Here is a 25550-nt window from a genome sequence, read left to right on the forward strand (position 1 = left end):
AGCGTTTGATTGTATGTTTTAAAATGGTCCTTTTAGCTAATAGTTTTACACCAACATTTTCTTTAGTGTAATATATATATATATATATATATATGATAGGTGGTTGTTATTACCGATGGACTCAAATTCTAAGTGAGTTTCAGATGTTTGTCTTTGGAGGATCTACATATAACTTTGTGGATGAATTGACTTTATGTCGATCACAATCTTTTTAATTGTGATGAATAGAAATGTGACATCTTCAAATTGAAATAAGATGAAATGAGTAGTTGCACAACGAGTAGGGAACGAGTCACTAATTAGGGTAACTTGTTTCATAATGCAACTTCAAATATAGATAAATAATACCGGTTAGACAAGTAGTAGTTTGGCATAATGGTGTTTTATACGCAGTTTTCCAGAACAAGTGTCAAGGTTATCTTCAAAGATAAAAATGAATTTTTCTTTGGTCCAGTGCTTAAGCAAGGTTGGCATTAATGACAAATTATAAAATGAATTCATCTGAGTAGTAAAGTTAAAAAAAAAAATTGAGAAAATACATTGTTGGGTCGAGTATGCTACCATAAGAAATATCAATATTGCTAATAAAGAATAAGGGTGATAAATCTAGATTATGTGTGGATTTTTAAAAGATAAATGAGATTGTTGAGGGATGATGGTATGATGGATCATGTTGCATGAAACATCAATGTTTTTCAAGAAGATATGAGATTTAGGTATCCAAAACTTTAAGTAAAAAGTGAAGATGTGTATAAGACAACCTATAAATCCAAATATGATCAGTAAGAATGAGTGACCATGTCGTTACATTGCTAGCATGGAAATGAAAAGTTATGTAAATTTAATTGATTGTTACAGGAGGTTGATTAGTTACATATATCATTATAAGAATCTTAAGTACTTGTTTGATCAAAAGAGACTAAACATGAGACAAAAGAGATTGGTAAAGTTATTAAGAGAGTAAGATTCCAAGTTTTAGGAAGGAAGGTTTGGCTTAAACTACCATGAGCAAGAAGACATTTCAAGTATCAAAATGATAAAGATTCAAATTAATGGAATGTTAAGAACTAAGTGATTGAGAATTTCATTTGGAAGCAAAAGGGGAATTGTGAGGTTTAGAATAAGTTGTTCATATTTGCAAACAACAAGTTAGAGAACATAGTCTAGTATAAAAGTTATCAAAATGATTTAGTGTGCATCATGCATAACTAAGATAATATTTGAAGAAGTATTTTTTATTGTTCAACATAAAGAGGAAGTGGCTTCATAGGTCTTTGTTTGTCTGACCTATAAAAGACTGAATTGGAATATCAAAGATTTGGGATAATGTTAGAAATATTGGACGTGACTAAGTAGAAATAAAGTTGTTTTTGTTATATGTGTGGTTCCTTTTTCACAGGCAATGAGAGTACATAATTAAATATGGGTCGTGGTAGACGGAGTAAGGAATGATGCATAATTCCTTTTGGAGAAAATGGAAAAAGATTTGAAAGATTATTAATTTTAGTGGAAGTACTATCGTGGGAAAGGAAATGTTGCTGCAAATGTTATGGTAACAAGAAGACATAATTATATGGTTGGAGTTCAGTGGAAGTTTCAACAATTTAAATTTGGAAGTTGTAGTACATTTGTTATAAGTAATGATTTTCTAGAAAAAGTGAGAGTAATGAAATTGGTGAAATTGAATTTGAAGATTATTCTAAGATTGTTATGTAGTGATGAAACTTACTCCAACTTGGTAGTTTCCACCGCCTATCCAGGGTTGAGCCCTAGGATTTGACGGCGAACTTTAAAAGCCACCTACAGACGTGGGAAACGAATGGTATATGAAGATTTAGAAACAAAATATGGGCACAAAGAATTTGAAGCATATGGGTTATTTAACAGTCACAAAAGTAAGTTCAATGACATCTAAGTATGACTCAAGGGCATCGAGATTTAAGTAAGTTTATTTGGAGACATGGTATGAAGAAAGATATAGTCAACTATGTAGCTACTCGTTTATCTTGTCAAAGAAATCAAAGACTGAACAAGTAATGACTAGGAAGTAGATTAACATAGTTTTGAGATTCACAGGATGAGAGTGAAATAATATCTCCATGAATTTTATCACCTACTTGTTACACACAATGAAAAAAAAAATGACTCTATAAGTAATATGGGATGGATTAATGAAGACTATGCATATTCTACCCATGAAAGAGAATGGTATGCTTGAGGTAATGTAAATAATTGGGTGAGATAAGAGGTCTCAGTTTGACAAAAGTGGTGAAGATGTGACATTGGGTACGGTAACTTGTTGATTTTGGCTTAATCCCAAGTCCCACATCGGTGTGTTCATTGTTTGGGAGGAGGTTTGAGGGTTATAAATTAACCTCTCCTCCTTCACTATAATATATTCCAATTTGTAATATCTTTTCCCATAATAATAAAAGTGAGTTGTTTCTGTTGTGCTCGGAGATTAGGCTAAATTGGCCGAACTCTGTTAACAATTTTCTGGTGTGTTTTTTCCTGTTTATCTCTTTTATTATTCCGCTCTTTTTATTCAACATTATTTGTCGGGTAGCTCTGTTAATGTTCTGTTTTAGTGGGGAAATTACCCATTTTTTCCAACATAACTAATGTTAAGGAAGTTTGTGTTTGGCTGAGTTAATCTTATCTTTTCATAAGGGTGAGAATGAATCCTTTAACACATGGTATTGGGTAGAATGAGATGGTGGTAGATCTTACTCTTAGTTCTAAGTAGAGTCTTTAATAATTGATGTTGCATCCTTCTGAATATAAGAATATTATAGCTCAATATTGAAGAAAAAAAATGAGCTAGTGATGGTGACACCCACATATGACCATTAGAAAGTAAAAGAGGTTCTCCCAATAAATATGGGAAAAATTCATTTTGATTTAGTTATACATATCTCAAGGTTCTATGGATTCCATTTCTTTGGAATTTAGTGTTGCTTATATTAGTATACGCTTGAATTGGATAACATGAGTGTTATTAGAGATATGCTTGCAGAGAGGTTGGTGTGAGGTGCCTCTATTCATGTTAGAATACAACAAAGTTATGGATCATTGAATTAGGTCACATCAAAATCTCTTAAGCAATTTGACAAGAACCTTTTAGCAGAAATACTTGAAGATCATGGGGTTGACCTATATCGTATGTTTCAGATGGAGGGAAAAGATATTGAAGCATTCATTGATATCCACCAAGCGGAAGTTAGTCAAGTAAAAGGAAAAAAAATAACATATTTTTTCATAACATCGGTTATCAACAATTGTGAGCCAAATTTTGAGGACTATGATGATTGAAGACATCTTTGATCAGGCAGACAGATGAGGCAGATAAATGAAGAAGACCTTTAGATTTCTCTATAGATAATTATAATTTTATGAGAGTTACGTCATTCCTTGGTGTAAGGAGAGCAATCAAATCTAACAAGTTGATCCAAAGTTCATAAGTTCTTGCTATATTCTAAAGAGAATAGGTTTTACTGCTTATGAACTTGTTTTGTCTCTTTCATTAACCAACATTCATTATGTCTTTCGTGTATCATAACTAAGGATATATATATATATATATATATATAAATTGATCACAATCATACTCTAATGTCTAATTTAGTTAAATAAAAGATCTCTCTTGAGTTAGTTAAAATTTTTGGTTCTCAAGAAAAGTAACTTCATGGTAGAAACATTAACATAGTCAATGTATTGCAAAATCTCATATCATGTGATTCTACTTGAGGAATAAAATAGAAGAGAAGATAATCATATCCTAATCTTTCTTGGTAAGCTAATTTTGGAGGACGAAATTTTTTTTAAGGTGGAGATAATGTAACAACCGTAGAAAAAGAAAAGGAAACAACACCCCACCTTCCCCCCCAACATTCATTTTCTTCTTTTTCCCACCAACATTCATTTTCTTCTTTTTCCCAACTCACTTTCTCCCTATTTTTCTATCTCTATCCCTTCTCTCTTAATTTTCTCTCCTATACCTCATATATTTCAAAAACTGATCACACCCTGTAGTAGTTGAGGAGCCAGACTATATTTCTACCTGATCATATTTTCACATAGAATAAGTTCATTTTTACTCTAAAGTTTCCTTATTCTCTGTTTTTCTCTGATTTAGTCATCAATATTAGTGGGGCCAGTTGAGAAAAGTATTTCTATCAACTTGATTAAGCTCATACTAAAATTTGGTAATATTTGGATAACTTGTTCTACGTTCCAAAATTATGGAGTGGTTCCCCTCTTTGTGGTAGAATTTCCACCAAAATAAGGAATTATTGGTAAAGGAAACTAACTTTAATTTTTTTTTAATAACACCCTAGGTTAGAAGATCTGAATGGGGAGGAGAGGTGGTCCCAATATCCAATTTCTCTTGTAGGGATGTTTTTTGTTTATATATTATTTAAAATTGTTGAAATATTAGATTTTGATGTTGGAAAGGATATTGAATGTTATGAATTTTTAAATGTTATATGATTGAATGATATGTATTATATATGAATGATAAAAATTGTATGAAATTGATGTCACACATTTGGGATAATGTATGAGTTGTTGTTTGATGTCATTTAGTATGAAAAACCTATGTTTAACAAAGATCATCTAGCTTCACTGATGATCTAAGTCATATAGACTAAGATGTCAGGTGGTGAGAAGTAGAGAGGGAGTTCATACACATTGGGTCCCACTGTAGACACTTAGTATTAGATGTTTGAATTTACCCTGATCCTTTCTCTTAGATTCGTTGGTAATCTTTGGATCAGGTGTTAGTCTCTGGTAGGGGCATACTTAATGAGTCTTTCAGAAGACGAAGTGGGATTGAAATGAATTCCAATGATTGTGATTGAAAATAGATCCATGCGAGATCTATATGAATGATGAAATTAATATTGAAATTTTATATGACAATATTTAAAGAAATGTTTATAAATGATTAGTTTGATTGGTTCTTTTTGCATGAATTAAATATGTTATGAAATTTCATTCATTAGCTTACTCTTATTTTTCTTGTGTGTTGTGAACTGCGATGATTGTATTACATACACGAGCAGATGATCATACAAGTGCAGAAGAGCCTTAAAGGCTTTAGAGTTTTGGTTTGAGCTATGGATTTGTAAATATTTGTATTTCTATAAGTCCTAATCATGTATTAGAAATGTTTTGAAAAACTCTAAACTTGTATAGAAATATGTAGAAAGTGTAGTGTAATAGTTAGGTGTATTTTCGGAGTGTTACACTTCAAATCTTTTAAACAAAAATATATTATATTTCATAGTTTTCCAAATTATCCCAAAACATGACTCAAATACAAGTCTAAAATAAAGCATCTATTACACATACAATATTTATAAAACTAGAAAAAGAAAAGCAAATAACAATTATTTTTCTTGAGATAAAAGTTTTCAAAACTTCTTCCTCTGCTTTTCATCTTTTTAGCCAAATATTTCCATAATGGATAAGTTTTAGGCAACAATTTTATTATTAGTGTGGTAAATTTTCTCTATGGCTAATCTTGTTCAATGGTAAAAACAATACAATTCACTAAAAGTAGCATGGGCTGAAATTAAAACAATACAATATTAATGTGTTTTTTTTTATATATAGTAACCAGTTTTCATTAAAGAATTTTACATTATTTTATTTATAAATATTAATTATTATTCTTTAGTTTTGTAATATTTAGCAGTTAAATATTAATCGCGTGCATATGTTTTTTTTTTATAAAAGTTTTCATGTTAGGCATCAGTATGCAACTTGACATTTCAGCTAGACTGACACCTCAAATAACAACAATCATCTGTCATCACAAGAAAAAAGTATTATTAAAAAAAAAAAAAAATACAAAAATATGGGGGACTAGACAAAAACATCGCATGCATATGTTTAAATACTTTATTATTAATTATATAATAAATTTCATTAGTGTTATTAAATAAAATTTCAAAACACATTTAATTGAATAATAAATTATATCTAATTATTATTATTATTTTATAGTGGAAATCTTAACAATTAATTAGATATTACTTTAAAATTATTCATCAATAGAAATTAATTTATATATTAATGATTATTTTAATTTATAAAATAATATTTAATTTATTAAATATAAAAATAATTGATGTCACACAATTTTTTAGTGGATAAAGTACTGTATTTGCTATGTACATAATGTTGTTTCAGTAGAGATGCATGTCAATATAACTTTTAAATACCAATAGTGCATAGATTAGATCACCACAATATTCACATTTATATTATTTTTTTATTACTGATTAAAAAAATAGTGTTAATGTGTGTTAAAATGTTAGGTAATGTTTTAAGTTTCTTCCATTAACTTGATGATTAAAAAGATGTATTAATTATTATAAAAAAAATTATCAAGATCAAAATATAGTTATACATGTTTTTACAAATTTATATCAAAATAAATATTATTAATGTGATCATTATTAATATTATTAGTATTATTAATAAAATTAATATTTATAAATCTATAAACAATTTATCTACTGATCGAAAATCACATCTAACACTGATAATATTATTAAATATTATTAGTAGTAATAGTAATAAAAATATTAATGTTATTATTTATATAATTATTAATATTTTTAATAATAATAATAATAGTATTAATATTAATATTATTATTTACATTGATATTTACATTATTAATAGTAAGATTATTAAAATTATTACTATTATTACTATTAATAATAATAATATTAATAATAAAAAAAAAAAATTATTAAAAATAATATTATTAATAATGATAATCATAATAATATTAATTATAATAGTAGTCAATGATAATTATAATAATAAAAATAATAAATGATCACTAAATTTGTTTCGTATATAGTGGGTAGAGGATTTATGTTTATTTATGAAGTTTTCTTTAAAAATAAGACGTTTTATTTTATATATAATAATCACTTTTTATTGTACATTATTTTATTATAAAAATTAATTATTATTCTTTAGTTTTATAATATTTATCCGTCAAATATTAATCACATATGTTTTAATACTTTATTATTAGTTATATAATAAATTCTATTGATTGGTGTTATCAAATAAGATTTCAAAATACATTTAATTGAATAATAAATTATATTTAATAAATAATTATTATTTTTGATAGTGAAAATCTTAAGAATTAATTAGATATAATTTTAAAAACTATTCATCAATAGAAATAAATTTAGATATTAATAATTCAAAGACATTTTTCTTCTAAAGCCTCTCTTTATATATATATATATATATATATATATATATATATATATATATATATATATATATAACTGATTCATTAGCATAAAGAGTAATTACCAGGAAAAAGAGTGTTAGAAGTTGCTATGTCTATGGTAGTGAGATGCGTTCTCTTGTTGTCCATGCTTACGTTGGTATGGGCAAATAATCATGTGTTTATTACAAACAATCTCGAAGGAAGAGAAGATCTAAACATTCACTGCAAATCCAAAGATGATGATCTTGGACTGCATGTTCTCCATATTAATCAATACTTCAAAATTACTTTTCAGCCTAACTTTTTCTTTGGAACACTCTTCTTTTGTTCGTTCCAATGGGGAAATGGTCCTTTGTTGCACTTTGACGTATACGACCAAAATACGGATTACTACAGGTGTGATGCTGATTGTAAATGGTATGTTCATAAAAATGGACCATGTAGGAATGAACTACAAGATAACTCGACATATGTTCACAAATGTTATCCATGGAAACAATAATGTGTTTCATTTCAATTATGTACGGTTTGAGAAATAATATGTACAACTTAATATCTCAATATATATTATACAAAAATAAATTTCAAGGACCAAACTATGTGTTTAATTTATCAGTTCACACTTATTAGTCTACCAACACTTAAGTTTTATTTTTTTTGAATCAACATCTTCAACTTTAAAATTTACCTATAAATTATTTTCTATCAAATTATAGTACTATTATATATTTGTCTTACATTTAAAAAAATCATTAATTATTTTCTTCCTTTTTTACATTTATTTTTCGTATATTAGAATACAACAAAAATAAGGAAGAGAAAATCGAAAAATAATTTATAAGAAAAAAAATTGTAATTTACATTTTATTCTATTTCTTTATTAACCGTCACAGAAATTGATTTATAAAAATAAAACTAATAAATAATAAATTAAGATTGATATTTTCTTTTATTAATAATAAATTATTTAAATGAATTGAAATATTTAAAGAATATTTCAAGTCTTTTAAAAAAATATATTACATTTCGTAATCTCCCAAATCATCCCAAATGATGTTCCTTGTAGAAACTTAATGGAGATGACATTTGTTTTAATCGGCAAACAATAAATTAAATAAAAATGGAATATAAAGGGGTTCCAACCCTTATACAAAAAGAATATCAAACAACTTCTTTAGGAATCCTACAACAACTACAAACCTAAACAAGTATTTGGAAGAGATATTTGACCTCCTTAACCACAAAAATATCAACAATACACTACAATGTTAATACAAATAATTGGGCTTTGGGCCCAGTCTGAGAAGAGAAAGATACCCTTGGAACCTTATTTTTTAACCAAGCCCACGATTGCACTAGAACCAGTGCGAATACTTATTACCTTTGCTTGCATCCACTTTTGCTTGATTTTAAATTATCACATTCCTGTGTTTCCAAATGCACCATATGATTCAGATTCACAGTTCGAAGTGTTCCTATCCATTTGTTGCATAAATTCCAAACTGTATTCACGATCGGACAAGATATCAGGAGATGCGAAGTCGTTTCCTCCTCACTCCCGCATAAAGCGCACATAGAATTCATCAGGAGATGCGAAGTCGTTTCCTCCTCACTCCCGCATAAAGCGCACATAGAATTCACAAGATGAACCAACCTTTTAATCAAGTGTTTCTTCATAGAAATCCTGTCTTGCAATGCCCTCCAAGCAAAGCATTGTGTCGAGGGTGGTATCGACATGCCCCACAGAACTCTATACATATCATTAAAAGCACCTGAGGTAGGAGTAGAGAGGATTTCATATATACTTTTGACAAAATACTTACAAGTTTGTGAGTCTCTCCAAAACCATTTGTCGTATTTGCCTGAGGTGTGAGCCATTTCTTCCGTATGTCGCTGACGTTCCTCTTCTTGTCTCCTCTTCTCTTCGTCTTGACGTATCTGATCAGTGACTCCCTTCTGGAGCAACTCTTGCATTTGAGTTTGAAGAGTTTGGAGTATCATCCTATGCTCTTCTGCCGCAGTATCATTGTTGTTGTTTGCCGTTGAAGCCATCTTCAATCGTTGATACCTTCAGGTCTGGGTATGGCGATTACTTAGCCCCAAGGTGGGCGCCAATTGTACCTGAGTGGATATTGGAGGCCAAGTAATGTTAATCCACGTCAATACACGATCCTTCTTCGTCCTTGATTGCCCTGTTCTTCGAGTCTCTCTTCCTCCTCGCGTGCTCCGGCCGGTCGGCGGGGGTACCTGCGATTGCACTCCAACGCTCAAGTCAGCGATGGTGCTTAGCGATAATTCTCTGATTCAATGAAAACGTACCTTTTCCCCCTCTCTGAAGTCCCTTTAGTAGGTTGACTTGGGCTTTGGCCATGTGGGCCAAGTGACCGTTCGTTGTTCGCTAGGGACATGCTTAGTGGTCTCTAGGTCGTGCTTGGTGGCTTCCTGAAAATCAGGGGAGTAATCTAGAGAACGTGTTTTGACTTAATCAACGGTTGTTGTAACTGCTCTTTACTCCACATATAACCACGTTCTATATTTAATTAAGTTATTCAATGGGAACCCCTCGGTCGTCCGGTGCCAACCGGTACACTTGCCCCCCAGGCTCGAGGATATGGATGGCCGAAGAGTCATATAGGACGGGCGTGGCTTTTGAGGTGGTGCTTGACAGTTGGCTTCATTGAATGCGTGGCAGAGATTGACGTATGGTAGAGCTTTCATTTGGAGGATGCTGTCCCATCTCGATGGTTTTAACGGTGAGGATTTTATGTCGTTTCGTATGCCGAGTGTGCTTAACCGTTGGATTAAATTTGATCTGACGGTGCTGGACGAGTGTTGGGGTTTTCTTCTCTCACTTCTCACTCTATAAATAGCCTTTCATTTGGTCATTTGAAGGTTTCCAACTTCTTTCACTCTCTGAATCTTGCACCGTTTGCTCTGATTGCCGAGTGCCAAGTCTATTGCCAGTGTCATTTTCTTCGTTCAATGTTAGTCATGCCCTCTTCTGTAGAATCTTCGAATGTTGTAGATTCATCCTTGACTCGTACTACATCTAGTAGTGCGAGCCAGGCGTCGAACGACCCAAGTTATGATTGGGTCGACCCGTCCGTCCTCCAAATCCCTAGTAAAATAAAGTCTTCTGATGACTTAGACGAATTTCTTGCTGCTCATAAAAATTTTCTAGCACCAGATTGCCCGACCGAGGCGCTGGCTGTCGATATATGTGGTGTGATAGACCGTGTATGTCACGGTCGGGAGAATGCCCCTCATGATTTCTTCTTTGTATATAGCACTTTCTTTTCCCACTTGCACATAAGTTTTCCCTTCGATGACTTCACTATGAGTGTCCTTAGGATTCTCAATGTTGCATCGGCCCAGTTGCATCCCAATTCGTGGGCAATTTTACAAGCCTTTCGAATCATTTGCCAAATATTTGGCCTTACGCCGACTCCCGAGTCTTTTTTATACTACTATAATACTTACCCCAGTACTCATATCGGTTGGTTTTCGTTGTCCAGTCGTCCGGGGAATGTGCGTTTTGCCGCATTTACTACTTCCTATAAGAACTTTAAAGATTACTTTTTCAAAGTGTTTGTCGAACCGGACGGTCGGGACTTGTTCTATAACGCCGATGGGACCACAAAATTCCCGTTCCATTGGACTGAGAAGCCCACCTCCCTTGACCATCGGTTTTGGGAATCTTTATCCCCCTTCGATAAAGAAATTTTGATGATTGTGAATCAACTACCGTGTAGACTTCTTACGCGGGAACTGATAGCCCTTTATGGGTCGTCCAAGCAATGGGCAGACTTGAATAGTGAGCACCTATTTCTTTCGGTCGTTCAATTAATAACTTAGTGTTTCTTACATTTGTGTGTATTTTGCAGATATTGTCTTGACAATGGATCCGAGCCTGAAGAAATACATGAATACTTTGAAAAGACAAGCGAACAAGAGTAAAATATCTGCTCTTGCTGGGACTGCTCCTTTGTCGACCGAGCAGGAGGTTGTTCCGGTCGAAGCTGTTACCGCTCCTGCTCAAGGTAAAAAGAGGGGATGACTTGCTAAGGTGCCCCGCACTGAAGCTCGACCTTCATCGGGCAGTCCTACTAGCATGTTGGGGTCGTCCGTAAGGGTGGCCCCTACTATGCAGTTTGACTTGCGTCCGGAGGACGAGGATGTCTTGGCAGCCATTCCCACCTTGGACTTAGTTGAAGAAATGGTCGAGTTGTAGTGTCGTGCGGCCGTGGTAAGCAGGGCCATCGGGAACGAATTAAAGAGAGTAAAGACAGTGTCGATCCCAAAATTGAAGTCTCAGCTTAGTGAATCGGCTGTCTCGTTGAAGGATGCCTTGAAGGCTGTCGACGAGGCCCGGAACGATGTTCGGTTGGCCAAGGAGGAGCAAGAGGCCTTGAAGGTCGCTTTAAATCAAGTGATGGCCGAACAAGCGGAGGCCATTAAAGAACAAGAAAAAATGGCTGCTGATAAGGAATCCCTTAATGCTCAAGTTGAACAGCTACAAGGATTCATGCTGAAGATCAACGAGGAGTCCTTCAATCAAGGCGTTCGGCAGGTGGCTTTTTATCACGGTGTGTCGGCTGATGATGAGCGTTACGACTCCAACATGGACGTGGTTGATGGTCGACTGATGCCGCTCGGAGGTGAGGAGACCGAGGAAAATGACCAAGCAATGAATTAACCCGCATTGGAGATGCCGCCGGCGGATGATATCGAACAACCGGAAGAGTCCGCGCAACCGGATGACACCATTGACATTGTTTAAACCTGGACCCGGGGTGTGGGCTGAAAACAATTTACTATTTTTTATTTTTTACTGCTTTGAACAATTGTCTTTACCTCTTTTATTGTCAATATGATGCTTTTCTGTTAAGTATTCTTGTCGACTGATCGATATGTGATTGACTGACCAATACGCGATAACTCTGACTGAACGAATGGTTAATAAACTATTAATATCTGACCAGCAATAGGTGAATAACCTTTATGGTTTTAGACCGAACGACTTAATTTTTGACCAGCATAGGTAAATAACATTTAAGTTACGATATCAGACCGAATGGTTTTTAACAATTTGGTATTAATTCCTGACCAAAAACTCGGTAAATAACGTTTTAAGTTTTTATTCGGATAACCTTGGTTATAATTTTGACCGAACGAACGGTTAATTAATAATTGACATTAATTCCTGACCAAAAACTTGGTAAATAATGTTTCAAGTTATTTGTTCGGATAACCTTGGTTATGATTCTGACCGAACGAACGGTTAATTAATAATTGACATTAATTCCTGACCAAAAACTTGGTAAATAATGTTTCAAGTTATTTGTTCGGATAACCTTGGTTATGATTCTGACCGAACGAAGGGTTTAATTAATAATTGATATTAATTCCTGACCAAAAACTTGGTAAATAACGTTTTAAGTTATTTGTTCGGATAACCTTGGTTATGATTCTGACTGAACGAACGGTTTAATTAATAATTGATATTAATTCCTGACCAAAAACTTGGTAAATAACGTTTTAAGTTATTTGTTCGGATAACCTTGGTTATGATTCTGACCGAACGAACGGTTTAATTAATAATTGATATTAATTCCTGACCAAAAACTTGGTAAATAACGTTTCAAGTTATTTGTTTGGATAACCTTGGTTATGATTCTGACCTAACGAACGGTTTAATTAATAATTGACATTAATTCCTGACATAAAACTTGGTAAATAACGTTTTATTTAAAGTGCCTCGTTAAAACCTTCTCGGTCGAAAACCCTCCTTAGGGATAAAACAACCGAGCAAGGAAAGAGTACACTGAGTTTATTTATCAACTGTAATAGAACTTGAGATGCGTGGCATTCCACGTTCTCGGTACAGATTTTCCTGATAAATATTCTAAGTAGTATGCTCCACCAACAGCTGTATCGGCAATGCGGAACGGTCCTTCCCAATTACTCGAAAACTTTCCGCTATCCTTCCGAGCAGCGCTACGCATGCGCCAAACAAAATCCCCTCTTTGATAACTTTGTGGCTTCACCTTCGAGTTATATCTTCTTGCCGCCCTTATCTTGCATGCTTCTTCTCTTATCCTGCATTTGTCTCTTAATTCATTGATGACGTCGAGGCTGACCAGTAGGCTTTCTCTGTTTAAGTCTAAGTCTAACATTTGTCGGCGTAACGAAGGTTCACCAATTTCGACTGGAATCATGGCCTCGGAGCCGTACGTCAGACTGTAAGGTGTCTCTTGAGTCGTCGACTGAGGAGTACAGCGGTAGGCCCAGAGAACTTCTAACAATTCCTCTGTCCAATTTCCTTTGGCTGGACCAAGTCTTTTCTTCAATTCGTTGAGGATAACTTTGTTGGCGGCTTCGGCTTGACCATTAGTTTGTGGGTGCTCGACCGAGCTAGTGATATGTTTAATGTGGAGTTTTTCGTAGAATTCACCTAGACCTCGGTCGATAAATTGTCGACCGTTATCAGTGATAATAACCTGGGGTAGGCCGAACCTGCAAATAATATTTTTCCAAACAAAATTCTGGACGTTACGGGCGGTGATGGCCGTCAATGGTTCGGCCTCGATCCACTTGGTAAAGTAATCGACGCCGACCAACAGGAATTTGCATTTCCCTTTGCCAGGTGCAAAAGGTCCAATGATATCCATCCCCCACTTCACGAAGGGCTAGGGAGATAGAATGTAATGCAGGTTTTCTGGTCTTTGATGTGATAAGGTGCCAAACTCTTGACACTTTAAACATTTTTGGACATATTCGGTGCAATCTCCTTGCACGGTCGGCCAGTAGTATCCGACCCGTAATATTTTGGCGGACATGGTTCGTGCTCCGTAATGGGTTCCGCATATCCCTTCGTGTAGTTCAGTCATCACATAAGTGACTTACTCTGGACTAAGACACTTTAGGAGAGGACGAGAATATCCTCTCCGATAGAGGTCCTGATCAATGAGTATATACCGGGCGACCTGCTGTTTCATCGTTTTCTCCAAATGAGGATCACATATTCCTTCAGTTGAGTATTGCTTGATGGGGGTCATCCAGTTAGGTTGGGTGTCGGTCGCCATGCATTCTTTGGCACCAACACTTGGTTTAGGGAGGGTCACGTGTATGACCGACCGATGGACTCCTTTCTGTTTTGCAGTGGCCAATCTCGACAGAGCGTCCGCCCGAGTGTTATTTTCCCTCCATACGTGTTGGAACGAGATTTCTTTGAACCTGCTTAAAAGATTTTTCACAAAATGGAAATATTGCTGAAGCGATGTTTCTCTTACCTTATACTCCTCTGTGAGATGTCCGATGACTAGGCGAGAATCGCTTTTACAAGTTAGATTTGTTATCTCTAACTCGATTGCCAGGTGTAAATCTGCAATTATTGCTTCATATTCGGCTTGATTGTTTGAAGCTTTAAATTCAAACTTCAATGCTTGCTCGATAACAATTTCTCCCGGTCCTTCGAGTACAACACCCGCTCCGCACGAGCGACTGTTTGAAGATCCATCCACGTATAGTGTCCATTGGGTCGTCTTCTCTTCGGTCAGATAAGGAGTGAGCTCGGCTGTGAAGTCAGCAAGGGCTTGGGACTTAATGGCCCCCCTAGGTTGGTATTCGATATGGAATTCTGACAGTTCAACTGCCCAACCTATCATCCGTCCGGCTAGGTCAGGTTTGGTGAGGATCTTCATAATGGGATAGTTAGTCTTAACTATGACCCTGTGATTCTGGAAATACATCCGCATCCGTCATGCGGTAATGACCAAAGCCAGTGCGACTTTTTCTACCATCTGGTACCGGATCTCCGCACCGTGTAGGACTTGGCTAACGAAGTATACCGGTCATTCTTCCGCTTCAATTTCCTGCACCAAAACAGAACTTACTGCTTCGTTGGAGACAGTAAGGTAGACTATAATGGGCTCGCGTGTGTTTGGTTTCTGGATCACTGGTGGGGATGTCAGGAATGTTTTTAGCTGTTGGAAATTCTGTTCGCATTCATCTGTCCAATCAAACTTAGTCGTTTTCTTCAAAAGTTTTATAATAGGTCTCGTTCGTTCGGCAAGCTTGGGTACGAACCGAGACAGTGACGTAAGACGACCCATTAGCCGCTGGATCTCTTTAAGTCCGCTGGGACTTCTCATTTCCGTGATTGCTTTGCATTTTTCTGGATTGGCCTCTATGCCCCGATGGGTAAGCATGAAGCCTAGGAACTTGCCACCTTTTACGCCGAACGCGCACTTTTCTGGATTTAAACGCATACGATACTGACACAAGGCTTGAAAAACTTCTTTCAAATCGAAAATGTGATGTTCGCACGAATCCGACTTCACAACAATTTCGTCGACATATACTTCTACGTTCCGACCGATCATGTCGTGAAAAACATGGTCCATGAGTCGTTGATATGTGGCCCCGGCATTCTTGAGGCCGAACGACATGACCTCGTAAAAGAAATTATCAGAATCCGTTCTAAACGCAGTCTTCTCTCGGTCACGGTGGTACATCTGTATTTGGTTGTATCCCGAATAAGCGTCAAGGAAACTTAAGATTTGGTGGTCGGCCGCACCTTCGACCAGTCGGTCGATTGTAGGTAAGGGATACGAGTCCTTTGGGCATGCTTTGTTAAGGTCTGTGTAATCTACACACATCCTCCATTTACCATTCGTCTTTTTAACCATCACAACATTGACCAACCATGTTGTATAGTGGGCCTTTTGGATAAAACCAGCTTGTACCAGTTTGTCTGTTTCCTCTTGTGCGGCCTTGCGCCGCTCTTCATCTAACTTCCTTTTCTTCTGGGCAATCGGCCTGACTTCTTTATAGACAGAGAGACGGTGGGTAATAACCTCCGACTTTACCCCCGGCATATCTGCAGCAGTCCAAGCAAAAAGGTCTGCATTTTTTGTTAGCGTTCTACTGATTGCATCTCGGTCGTTCGACTTTAGGGATGTCCCTATGTGCGTTTTGCGGTCTTTGTCGCGGAGGAATATGGGCTGAAGATCTTCTCCTGCTTCCATTCGAGGATCGTCCAGCCGGGGGTCTAGGTCGACTAAAGCGACTAAGTGCCTTTTGGATTCTCTTCCTCTAGAACGTCTTTCTGGCGATCGACCTCTCCGCTCTGGGGTTCGATCAATTGACGTAGTATAAAGCCTTCGGGTTGGCTCCACCTTTAGGCTAGCTACATAGCATTCTCGCGCTATCTTTTGATCTACATGTATGGTGGCTATATCCCCATTGACCGAGGGGAATTTCATGGCTAAGTGAGGGGTTGAAACGATGGCTTTCAACCTATTGATAGATGGACGACGGAGCAGGATATTATACGATGTGTTGGCGTTGACGAGTAGGTATCGTATGTTGATAGTTTTACTGAGGTAATCGTCGCTGAACGTAGTGTACAAATCAATAAATCCTCTTGTATCTACTCTTTCCCCTGAAAACCCAACTATCTGTTCGTTGTAGGGTTGTATCTCTGCCTCCAAGATTTGCATCTTCTTGAACGTTTCCCAATAAAGGATGTCGACCGAGCTACCTTGATCCACTAGGACTTTGGTGATTGCGAACTTGTCTATCTCCACGGTTATGACCATGGGGTTGTCCTGAGCCGGATCAATTGTTGTGAAATCATCATCGGTGAATGTTATCGATGGTATGTGTGGTCGACGGTGTGAGGAGGCCGAATGGACGAATTGGATTGCTCTCAAATGCTTCTTTCACGCTGAATTGGAGTATCCACCACCTGCAAAACCACCTGCAATATAATTGATCTCTTGAGGGGGTGCGCCGAGTGACACCGGTCCGACGATTGTATTGATGATCGCATGAACTTTCTGATTAGTTCGACTTCTACGCTCAGGGCTTTCGCTTTTGGGTCTTGTCCGTCTAACCGGACTTTCGCTTCGTTTCCTTCTGTTTGAACGATGATGATCGTTGCGAGTCCGGTCGTCTCTTCGTCCCGAACGTTCTCGGGAATCATGATCACGCTGGGGTGACCTAGGTGTAGTAACGGTAGTCTTCACAAACTTACGGAGATGACCGGCTTGGACAAGTTCTACAATTTTATCTTTCAAACGCTTGGCAACCTTCGGTCATATGGCCGTAGTTACAATGGTATTGGCAACGTTTACTTGTATCGGCATTGGGGGGAGTTTGTGATTGCTTCAATGCCGGAATCAGTTCAATCTGCAGTGCGTCATCCAAAACCTTACCCCTTGGTACAATCAACGGAGTGTAGCTGTGGAAGCGGGGACCCTTATTGGGGCGATACCGGTCCCGGTCGGCTGACATTATGGGAGGACGAATCCCTTTACCTCTGTCTGCGTTCTCAAAATGCGTCTTTCGATGATAATCAATATGCTCCTCTATCTGCATGAATTTTGTCGCTCTTGTTCTCAATTCATCCATATTGTATGGGGGCCGCTTGATAAGGCTTTCAGTGAACCTTCCGGGTAGTATGGCCGAAATCAAGTGATGCATGGCTATATCTGGATTAAGGTTACGTATGCCCATACAAACATTGCTAAATTTGTCCATGAATGCTCTTAGAGATTCTCCTCTTTCCAGTTTGACGTTAAGAAGGGACATGGAGGATGTCCGATGAGGTCTACTTGTAGCATACTGTGTAGTGAATTTCAATTCCAAAGCGTCAAAGTTGGCAATGGAATTTGGAGGAAGGTCTGAGAACCATCCGAGAGGGCCTTCCTTGAGAGATGTAGGAAAGACTTTGCACCATACCGTCTGGTCTATTGTATAAAGAGTCATTTGCGTTATGAAGATGTTCAGGTGCTCGTCTAGATCTGTGGAACCGTCGTAGAGATTCATGGTCAGACCTCTCCATTTATTGGGAAGAGGAGTAGTTATTATATCGTCACGGGTGACCCCTTGGGTTTGCTACCCTGTCCGGAATTAACTGCTTAACGCTTTGGTGAGTCTGTTGAACGAATGATGTGTGAGGTGTTGTCTGGGCCACTACTCTAGTTCCAGATTGATGCGGTGGTGGAGTAGGTGCACATGAATGTCCTTCACGTTCAGACTGCTCGAGCCTCTCCATCAACCTTTTGTTTTGTTCTTTCAATTGAGCCATTTCTTCCATATGTCGCTGACGTTCCTCTTCTTGTCTCCTCTTCTCTTCATCTTGACGTATCTGATCAGTGACTCCCTTCTGGAGCAACTCTTGCATTTGAGTTTGAAGAGTTTGGAGTATCATCCTATGCTCTTCCGCCGCAGTATCATTGTTGTTGTTTGCCGTTGAAGCCATCTTCAATCGTTGATACCTTCAGGTCTGGGTATGGCGATTACTTAACCCCAAGGTGGGCGCCAATTGTACCTGAGTGGATATTGGAGGCCAAGTAATGTTAATCCACGTCAATACACGATCCTTCTTCGTCCTTGATTGCCCTGTTCTTCGAGTCTCTCTTCCTCCTCGCGTGCTCCGACCGGTCGGCGGGGGTACCTGCGATTGCACTCCGACGCTCAAGTCAGCGATGGTGCTTAGCGATAATTCTCTGATTCAATGAAAACGTACCTTTTCCCCCTCTCTGAAGTCCCTTTAGTAGGTTGACTTGGGCTTTGGCCATGTGGGCCAAGTGACCGTTCGTTGTTCGCTAGGGACATGCTTAGTGGTCTCTAGGTCGTGCTTGGTGGCTTCCTGAAAATCAGGGGAGTAATCTAAAGAACGTGTTTTGACTTAATCAACGGTTGTTGTAACTACTCTTTACTCCACATATAACCACGTTCTATATTTAATTAAGTTATTCAATGGGAACCCCTCGGTCGTCCGGTGCCGACCGGTACAGAAACTAATTTAGAAACCAATAATTTTTTTAATCAATAGTCTCAAATTTAGTCACTATAGCAACTAATTATTTTGTCTCTGAAATTGGTTTCTATGTAATGATTTTCTTGTAGGCTCTTAACATTAATTTATGTGAAACTTATTTTGTAATGCAGTTCTTCACAGATGAGCAACCAATGTCTTCGGTCACCATAAAATATCTGAGACATTCTTGGTCCACATATTTCCTAAATTTGTATAACTTTAGGAAAGCTAATCAATATGGTAGGAATTAGATAGATAGATATAGGTAAAGATATATTATTAGTGTTTGTAATACATTTTTATCCATATATACAATTTGATTATATGAATTTATGTATTTGTCTGTCTGGGTTATAATTGAACAGGTCAATTTAGATGGAATCAACATTAAACAAAATGTACTAAAAATATAACCATCTACAAGGGTGGTTATTTACCATAGTCGCCCTCTTATATGCAACGCAAAGATTTATAAGGGTAGTTATGGTAAATAGTCGCCTTCTTATATGCTTCAACATGATTTATAAAAGGAAGGTGTAACAGAGCGGCTTTTACCATAGTCGCTCTCTTTGTTTGAATGCATACAACTTATAAGGGCGGTTTTTACCATAGGCGAATAAATCTCAATATAAGAAGTCTGTTGTTGGAAATAAGACTACAGGTACATCAAATGCTACTAGAAAGCCGTCGTTTTAGTGAAAATAGTCGTCGTCTTTAAACCTTCATGCATATTAAGGATTTCTGTTTATTTATGAAATTTTCTTTAAAAATAAGCTGTTTTATTTTATATATAATAATCACTTTTTCATTAAATAGATTTTACATTATTTTATTATAAATATTAATTATTTTTCTTTACTTTTATAATATTTAGATGTTAAAAATTAATCACACATGTTTGAATACTTTATTACTAATTATATAATAAATTCCATTTAGTGTTATTAAATAAAATTTCAAAATACATTTAATTAATAATAAATTATATCTGATAAATTATTATTATTTTTATAGTAAAAATCTTAATAATTAATTAGATATTAATTTAAAAACTATTCATCAAAAAAACTAATTTAAATATTAATATTTTTTTAAATTTTTAAAATAATATTTAATTTATTAAAATAAAAAAATATTTTCTATTTTTATAGTTAGCTTTTTTAATGATTTTTTTTCTCATGGATAAGTATAAAATTAAAAGACAATTTTGTTCTAGAACACTTGGTGATTGCTTTTAAGCCTCTATATATATAACTGATTCATTAGCAAAGAAAAAGTGATTAGCAGAAAAAGAGTGTTAGAAGTTGCAATGTCTGTGTTAGTGAAAAACGTTCTCTTGTTGTCCATGCTTACATTGGCATGGGCATCACATACTAATGTGTATATTACGAATAATCTGGACGGAGGAGAAGATCTAAACATTCACTGCAAATCCAAAGATGATGATCTTGGACAACATGTTCTCCATATTAATCAAGACTTCAAAATTAGTTTTGGGACTAAGCTTTTCTTTGGAACACTCTTCTTTTGTTCGTTTCAATGGGGAAATGGTCCTTTGTTGCACTTTGATGTATACGACCAAAATAGGGATTACTACAAGTGTTATGAATGTAAATGGTCTATTAAGAAAGATGGACCATGTAGGTTCGAACTACAACCAGGCCGCTCATACCTTCGCAAATGTTATCCATGGAACCATTAATGTGTTTCATTTCAATTATGTATTGTCTGAGAAATAATATGTATTATTTAATATCTTGATATATATTATGTGTTTAATTTATCAGTTCACACTTATTTTTATTTTCTATCAAATTAGAGTACTATTATATATTTGTCTTACATTTAAACAATTCATTTATGATTTTCTTCTTTTCTTACATTTATTATTCATATATTAAAATTCAATAAAAATAAGGAGGAGAAAATAAAAATTTATAAAATTATGACTTACAGAAATACAAATATTAACAATATAAGGTTCAAAACTACATCTTAAAGCCTTGAAGCCTTTCAGATCCTCCGACACCTATATGATCGTCTGTTCGTGTATGTACAATCACAATTCAAACACAACTAGAAAAGCAAAAGTAAGCTAATGAAAAGAAATTCCATAACATTTAATTCATGCAAAAAGAACCAATGAAACTAATTATTTATAAACGTTTCTTTAAATGTTGTCATATAAAATTTCATTACCAATTTCATCATTCATATATACCACACATGGATCTATTTTCAATCACAATCATTGGATTTCATTTCAATCTCATCGTCTTCCGGAAGACTCATTAAGTATGCCCCTACCAGACACTAACACCTGATCTGAAAGATTACCAGCAAATCCAATAGAAAGGATCAAGGTAAGTTCAAACATCTAATACCAACTGTCTACAGCGGAACTCGGTGTGTATGAACTCCATTCTGCTAAAAAAATACAGGACGAGCTATTTATTTCAACCTGTTGGTCCGCTTAGATTTGTGATGGAAACCAAGTAGAAGATGCTCAAGCCCATGAAGCCCAAGCCCAACAAGGGGCCCAAGCCCATCAAGGGGTCCAAGCCCAACAAGGGGCCCAAGCCCAACGCATTACTAGGAGCATGGCAAGAGCTTTGGGACAAGAGTATAATAAGATGGCTCTTCTTATTTCTTTTGTAGAATAGGGGTGTGGATGTAATAAAAAGGTGTAAGTAGTAAGGGAGTCTAGGGGGGAGTGTAGATAGGAGATTTGGAGGTGCCAAACTAGGAAGGAAAGTCACACTTCCTTCATTGTCTAGATTGGCGCCGAATTTCATTGCATTTGTGTGTCATTTAGCTTGCATTTTCAGCACCTCATAGGCTATAAATAAGGTGCTTCTCTTTGTATTTTGCAGATTGGAATTTTATAGTAGAGAGACTATACTCAAATTTGGAGAGAAATTGTGAGTCTTGAGTCTTCTTCTTCCTTTGCCTTATCTTGAGAGCAATGGTGAGCTTCAAGTGGCGGCATTCCATCACTTATCTTGGATCAAGGAACCAAGTGGTGTGAAGTGTTCTTCCAATTCTCAAAATCCAGCAAGCTTCTTCTATAAGTGTTCTTCTTCCTTTTATTCAATTTTCCATTCGGCAGTTTTAGTTTCCTAGTCTTTCCTTTTCATTTGTACCGATTAGTTTTCTGTTTCCAGCATTATTTCTTGTTTCTGTTCGGTGCAGTTTATTTCATTTCCTTTTTCTGTTCGGTTTATCATTTGTGTTCTTCCATTCCTTGTGTTTTGATTCCATTTGACAATATATGGACTTCCATATGAGTCTTGGTTGGTGCTAAGTCTTGGTGAGTTCTTGAATTAGAACATTGATCCAATTCTAAAGTAAGGTGCCATTTATGACCAGCTCAAGTTGCTCCTAAGAATGTCAAAGAATCATGTATTCTTGTAGTTACATTCATATCAATTCGTCCCGCATAATTTGCAATTCGCTTGGGCTAAGTGTGGAACGAGGCATGCTAATCCACATAATTCGTATAATTTGCATATTTTAAAATTTCTTTTTGCACTCCCACAATTTCTTTATACATTCCTATATTTTGATAATAATTTTTTAATATTTAATGGTATTTTATCTTTCTAAAATGCATAGATTGTTTATGTTTCAATAAACATCAAATTCTAAATGTAGTATTCAGATCTTAATCTTTTTTACAATAAAATTTAAATATAGTATTAATATATATATATATATATATTATTTTTCATTAGAATAGTAATAATGTGTCCACATGTAATACCTTAAAAATTTATATATATTTAATGAAGTATTTTATTAGTTTATTTATTAGTACGATTGAAATTCAAATTTAATTGAAAATCAAAATATCATTATAATATTTTTACCCATACTTTATTATGCATGTGTCGTAAGAATAATATTGTGAGACCATTTATCTAATTCATCTAAATAAATAAAAAATTAACTTAATAGACAAAACATAAATTTATTAAAAAAAATTATTTGAAAAAAATCATATACAAACTAACCCACACGCGGGACAAGCCAATAAAAGAAACTCGTATATGTGGGGCGAAATGAGTCGCACTGTCATCCCTACTGACTAACCCGCATGCGGGTCAATAAAAGTAACCTGCATATTTGATGTAGGGCGGGCCAAGTGCAGGACACACCTTTACGGGGCAAAATGGCCCACATTGTCATCATATATATATATACATATATACATATACATATACATATACATATACATATACATATATACATACATATATATACATACATACATATATCTATACATACATACATATATATAGGCTGAATTTGTGTCGTAATTCATTAGTTAATCAAAGTTGACTATCACTTGTATTTATAGTGTTATGGACCATTAAGGTGCAAGCTATAACCCTAAAAACTCTCCACTCATAGAAAGACAGTGTCCAACTCTAATTGGAGTGAATCCTTTCCATTCCCATAAAGACAAATGACCTTTTGCCATTGGAGAAAATTTTCTCAATTGAGGGGATGACATGTGAACCTTCCTGTCTTCTTGTCACTCCATGCTTTCTATTTACATTCTAGTAATTTATTTGTGCATCTTAGAAGGTGAAAGTTACATTGGGTCCAAGGAGGCCCAATTGTAACTCTAACTAGACTTTTTCATTTTCTATTTACATCTTAGTCTAATTTGCCCAATACATCATCCATGAAAATTTGTCCAAAACATGGCCCAAATACAAGTCTAAAATAAAGTATATACTATACATACAATGTTTATAAAACTATAAAAAATAAAAGAGCAGATAACAATTATTTTTCTCTAAAATAAAATTTTTTTAACTTTTTTTTATCAACTTCCAATTTTTTAGCTAAATATTTTGAGGTCGGATAAGTTTTTATCCACAGTTTTATTATTAGTGTGGTAAACTTCCTCTATGACTAATCTTGTTTGATGGTAAAAACAATACAATTCATTAAAATTAGTATTAACTGAAATTAATTTTTCTTTACTTTAAAAATGTTGAATGAGTTTCTTTAATGAAAAACTTGAATGATAATATTATTAAGAATATTATTATTAGTAATAATAATAAAAATATTAAAGTTATTATCTATGTTATTATTTTTAATATTATTAATAATATTATAAAAAATTGTTATTATTTTATTATTATTAATATTATTATTACTATTAATAATAATTATATTATTAGTCTTAATAATAACTATATTATTAGTCTTAATAATAACTATATTATTAGTCTTAATAATAACTATATTATTAGTCTTAATAATAACTATATTATTAGTCTTAATAATAACTATATTATTAGTCTTAATAATAATTATATTATTAATCATAATAATAATTGTATTATTAATCTTAATAATAATTATATTATTATTATTACGAAATTTTTTTATTAAAAATAAATAAAAATAATATTAAAAATTTTAATATTATTATAAATATTATTATTATTATTGTTATTTTTTTAATAATAATATTATTAGTATTATGAATAATAATAATTACAATAATTATAATAACAATTTTAATAATTATTATAATTATAATTATAATAAAAATAATAATATATCACTAAATTATTTTGGTGTAAAGGATCTATGTTTACTGATGATATATTTGTTAAAAATAAAAATTAATGTGTTTTTTATATATAATAATCACTTTTCATTAAAGAATTTTACATTATTTTATTATAAATATTAATTATTTTTCTTTAGTTTTATAATATTTAGCAGTTAAATATTGTTTGTGTTTCGTTTGTTCTAATGTTTGGTTCGTGCTTCCCGCTGCTTCTATCTCCCTTCCTCCAAAGAAGTTGTTGCTTCTTTCTCCCTTCATTGGACCTTCCCTTTGTTCGAAACTCTCCCGCTTCTGCACCCGCACTCAAACGCTAAACTCTTACACTCTTACAAAAATGTCCTCAGTGTCACATCACTCTCATCAGAATTACAAAAACCCCACTGCCACATCCTCACCCAATGCCACGTCTACAACGTCGAGTATGTGTTAGTGGCAGAGGGTGTTAACAAAACATTTTCGTTATTTCGATTACCTATAGAATGGGTGCTAAATTATAGGTTTATGTGTTAATTGAAATTCATTATTATAAGACATTTGTGGATTACCCAAAGGTTGATTAGTTGTTCTTGTAATTAATGAATATGACTATTGATAGTGAGTATGTCTTATTAGTTTTATTTGTATATTCAAAGATAACAAGTAACAAGTATTTCTAGTTAATTAATGTATGACCAAATAATGTTAATATTATTAACATAATTATGTTTTATGTATGAATTGCAGTATTTGTTCCTGTATCAATATCTTTACATTCATATGCTATGTCCGTTATAGTCTTTAATGAATTCAATTTTCCATATTAGAGTAAACAAGTCCAATTTTTCTTAGTTGTGTTGGATATTGATTTGGTCTTT

General features: G+C 34.6%; 1 protein-coding gene across 1 annotated transcript; it reads right to left on the minus strand.

Moving 5' to 3' along the window:
* Nucleotides 1–14172: 14172 nt before the first annotated feature.
* Nucleotides 14173–15027, minus strand: LOC137823587 (uncharacterized). The gene has a single exon (XM_068628789.1). The coding sequence runs from the start codon at nt 15025–15027 to the stop codon at nt 14173–14175; it is 855 nt and encodes a 284-aa protein (XP_068484890.1).
* Between the last annotated feature and the right edge of the window lie 10523 nt (nt 15028–25550).

Source organism: Phaseolus vulgaris, chromosome 8, assembly GCF_051622355.1.
Source record: "Phaseolus vulgaris cultivar YP4 chromosome 8, ASM5162235v1, whole genome shotgun sequence".
Lineage (NCBI taxonomy): Eukaryota > Viridiplantae > Streptophyta > Magnoliopsida > Fabales > Fabaceae > Phaseolus > Phaseolus vulgaris.

What these genes read in the sequence shown, in the direction of transcription:
- LOC137823587 (XM_068628789.1), bottom strand. Translation starts at nt 15,027, where the DNA reads ATGCGGATGTATTTCCAGAATCACAGGGTCATAGTTAAGACTAACTAT.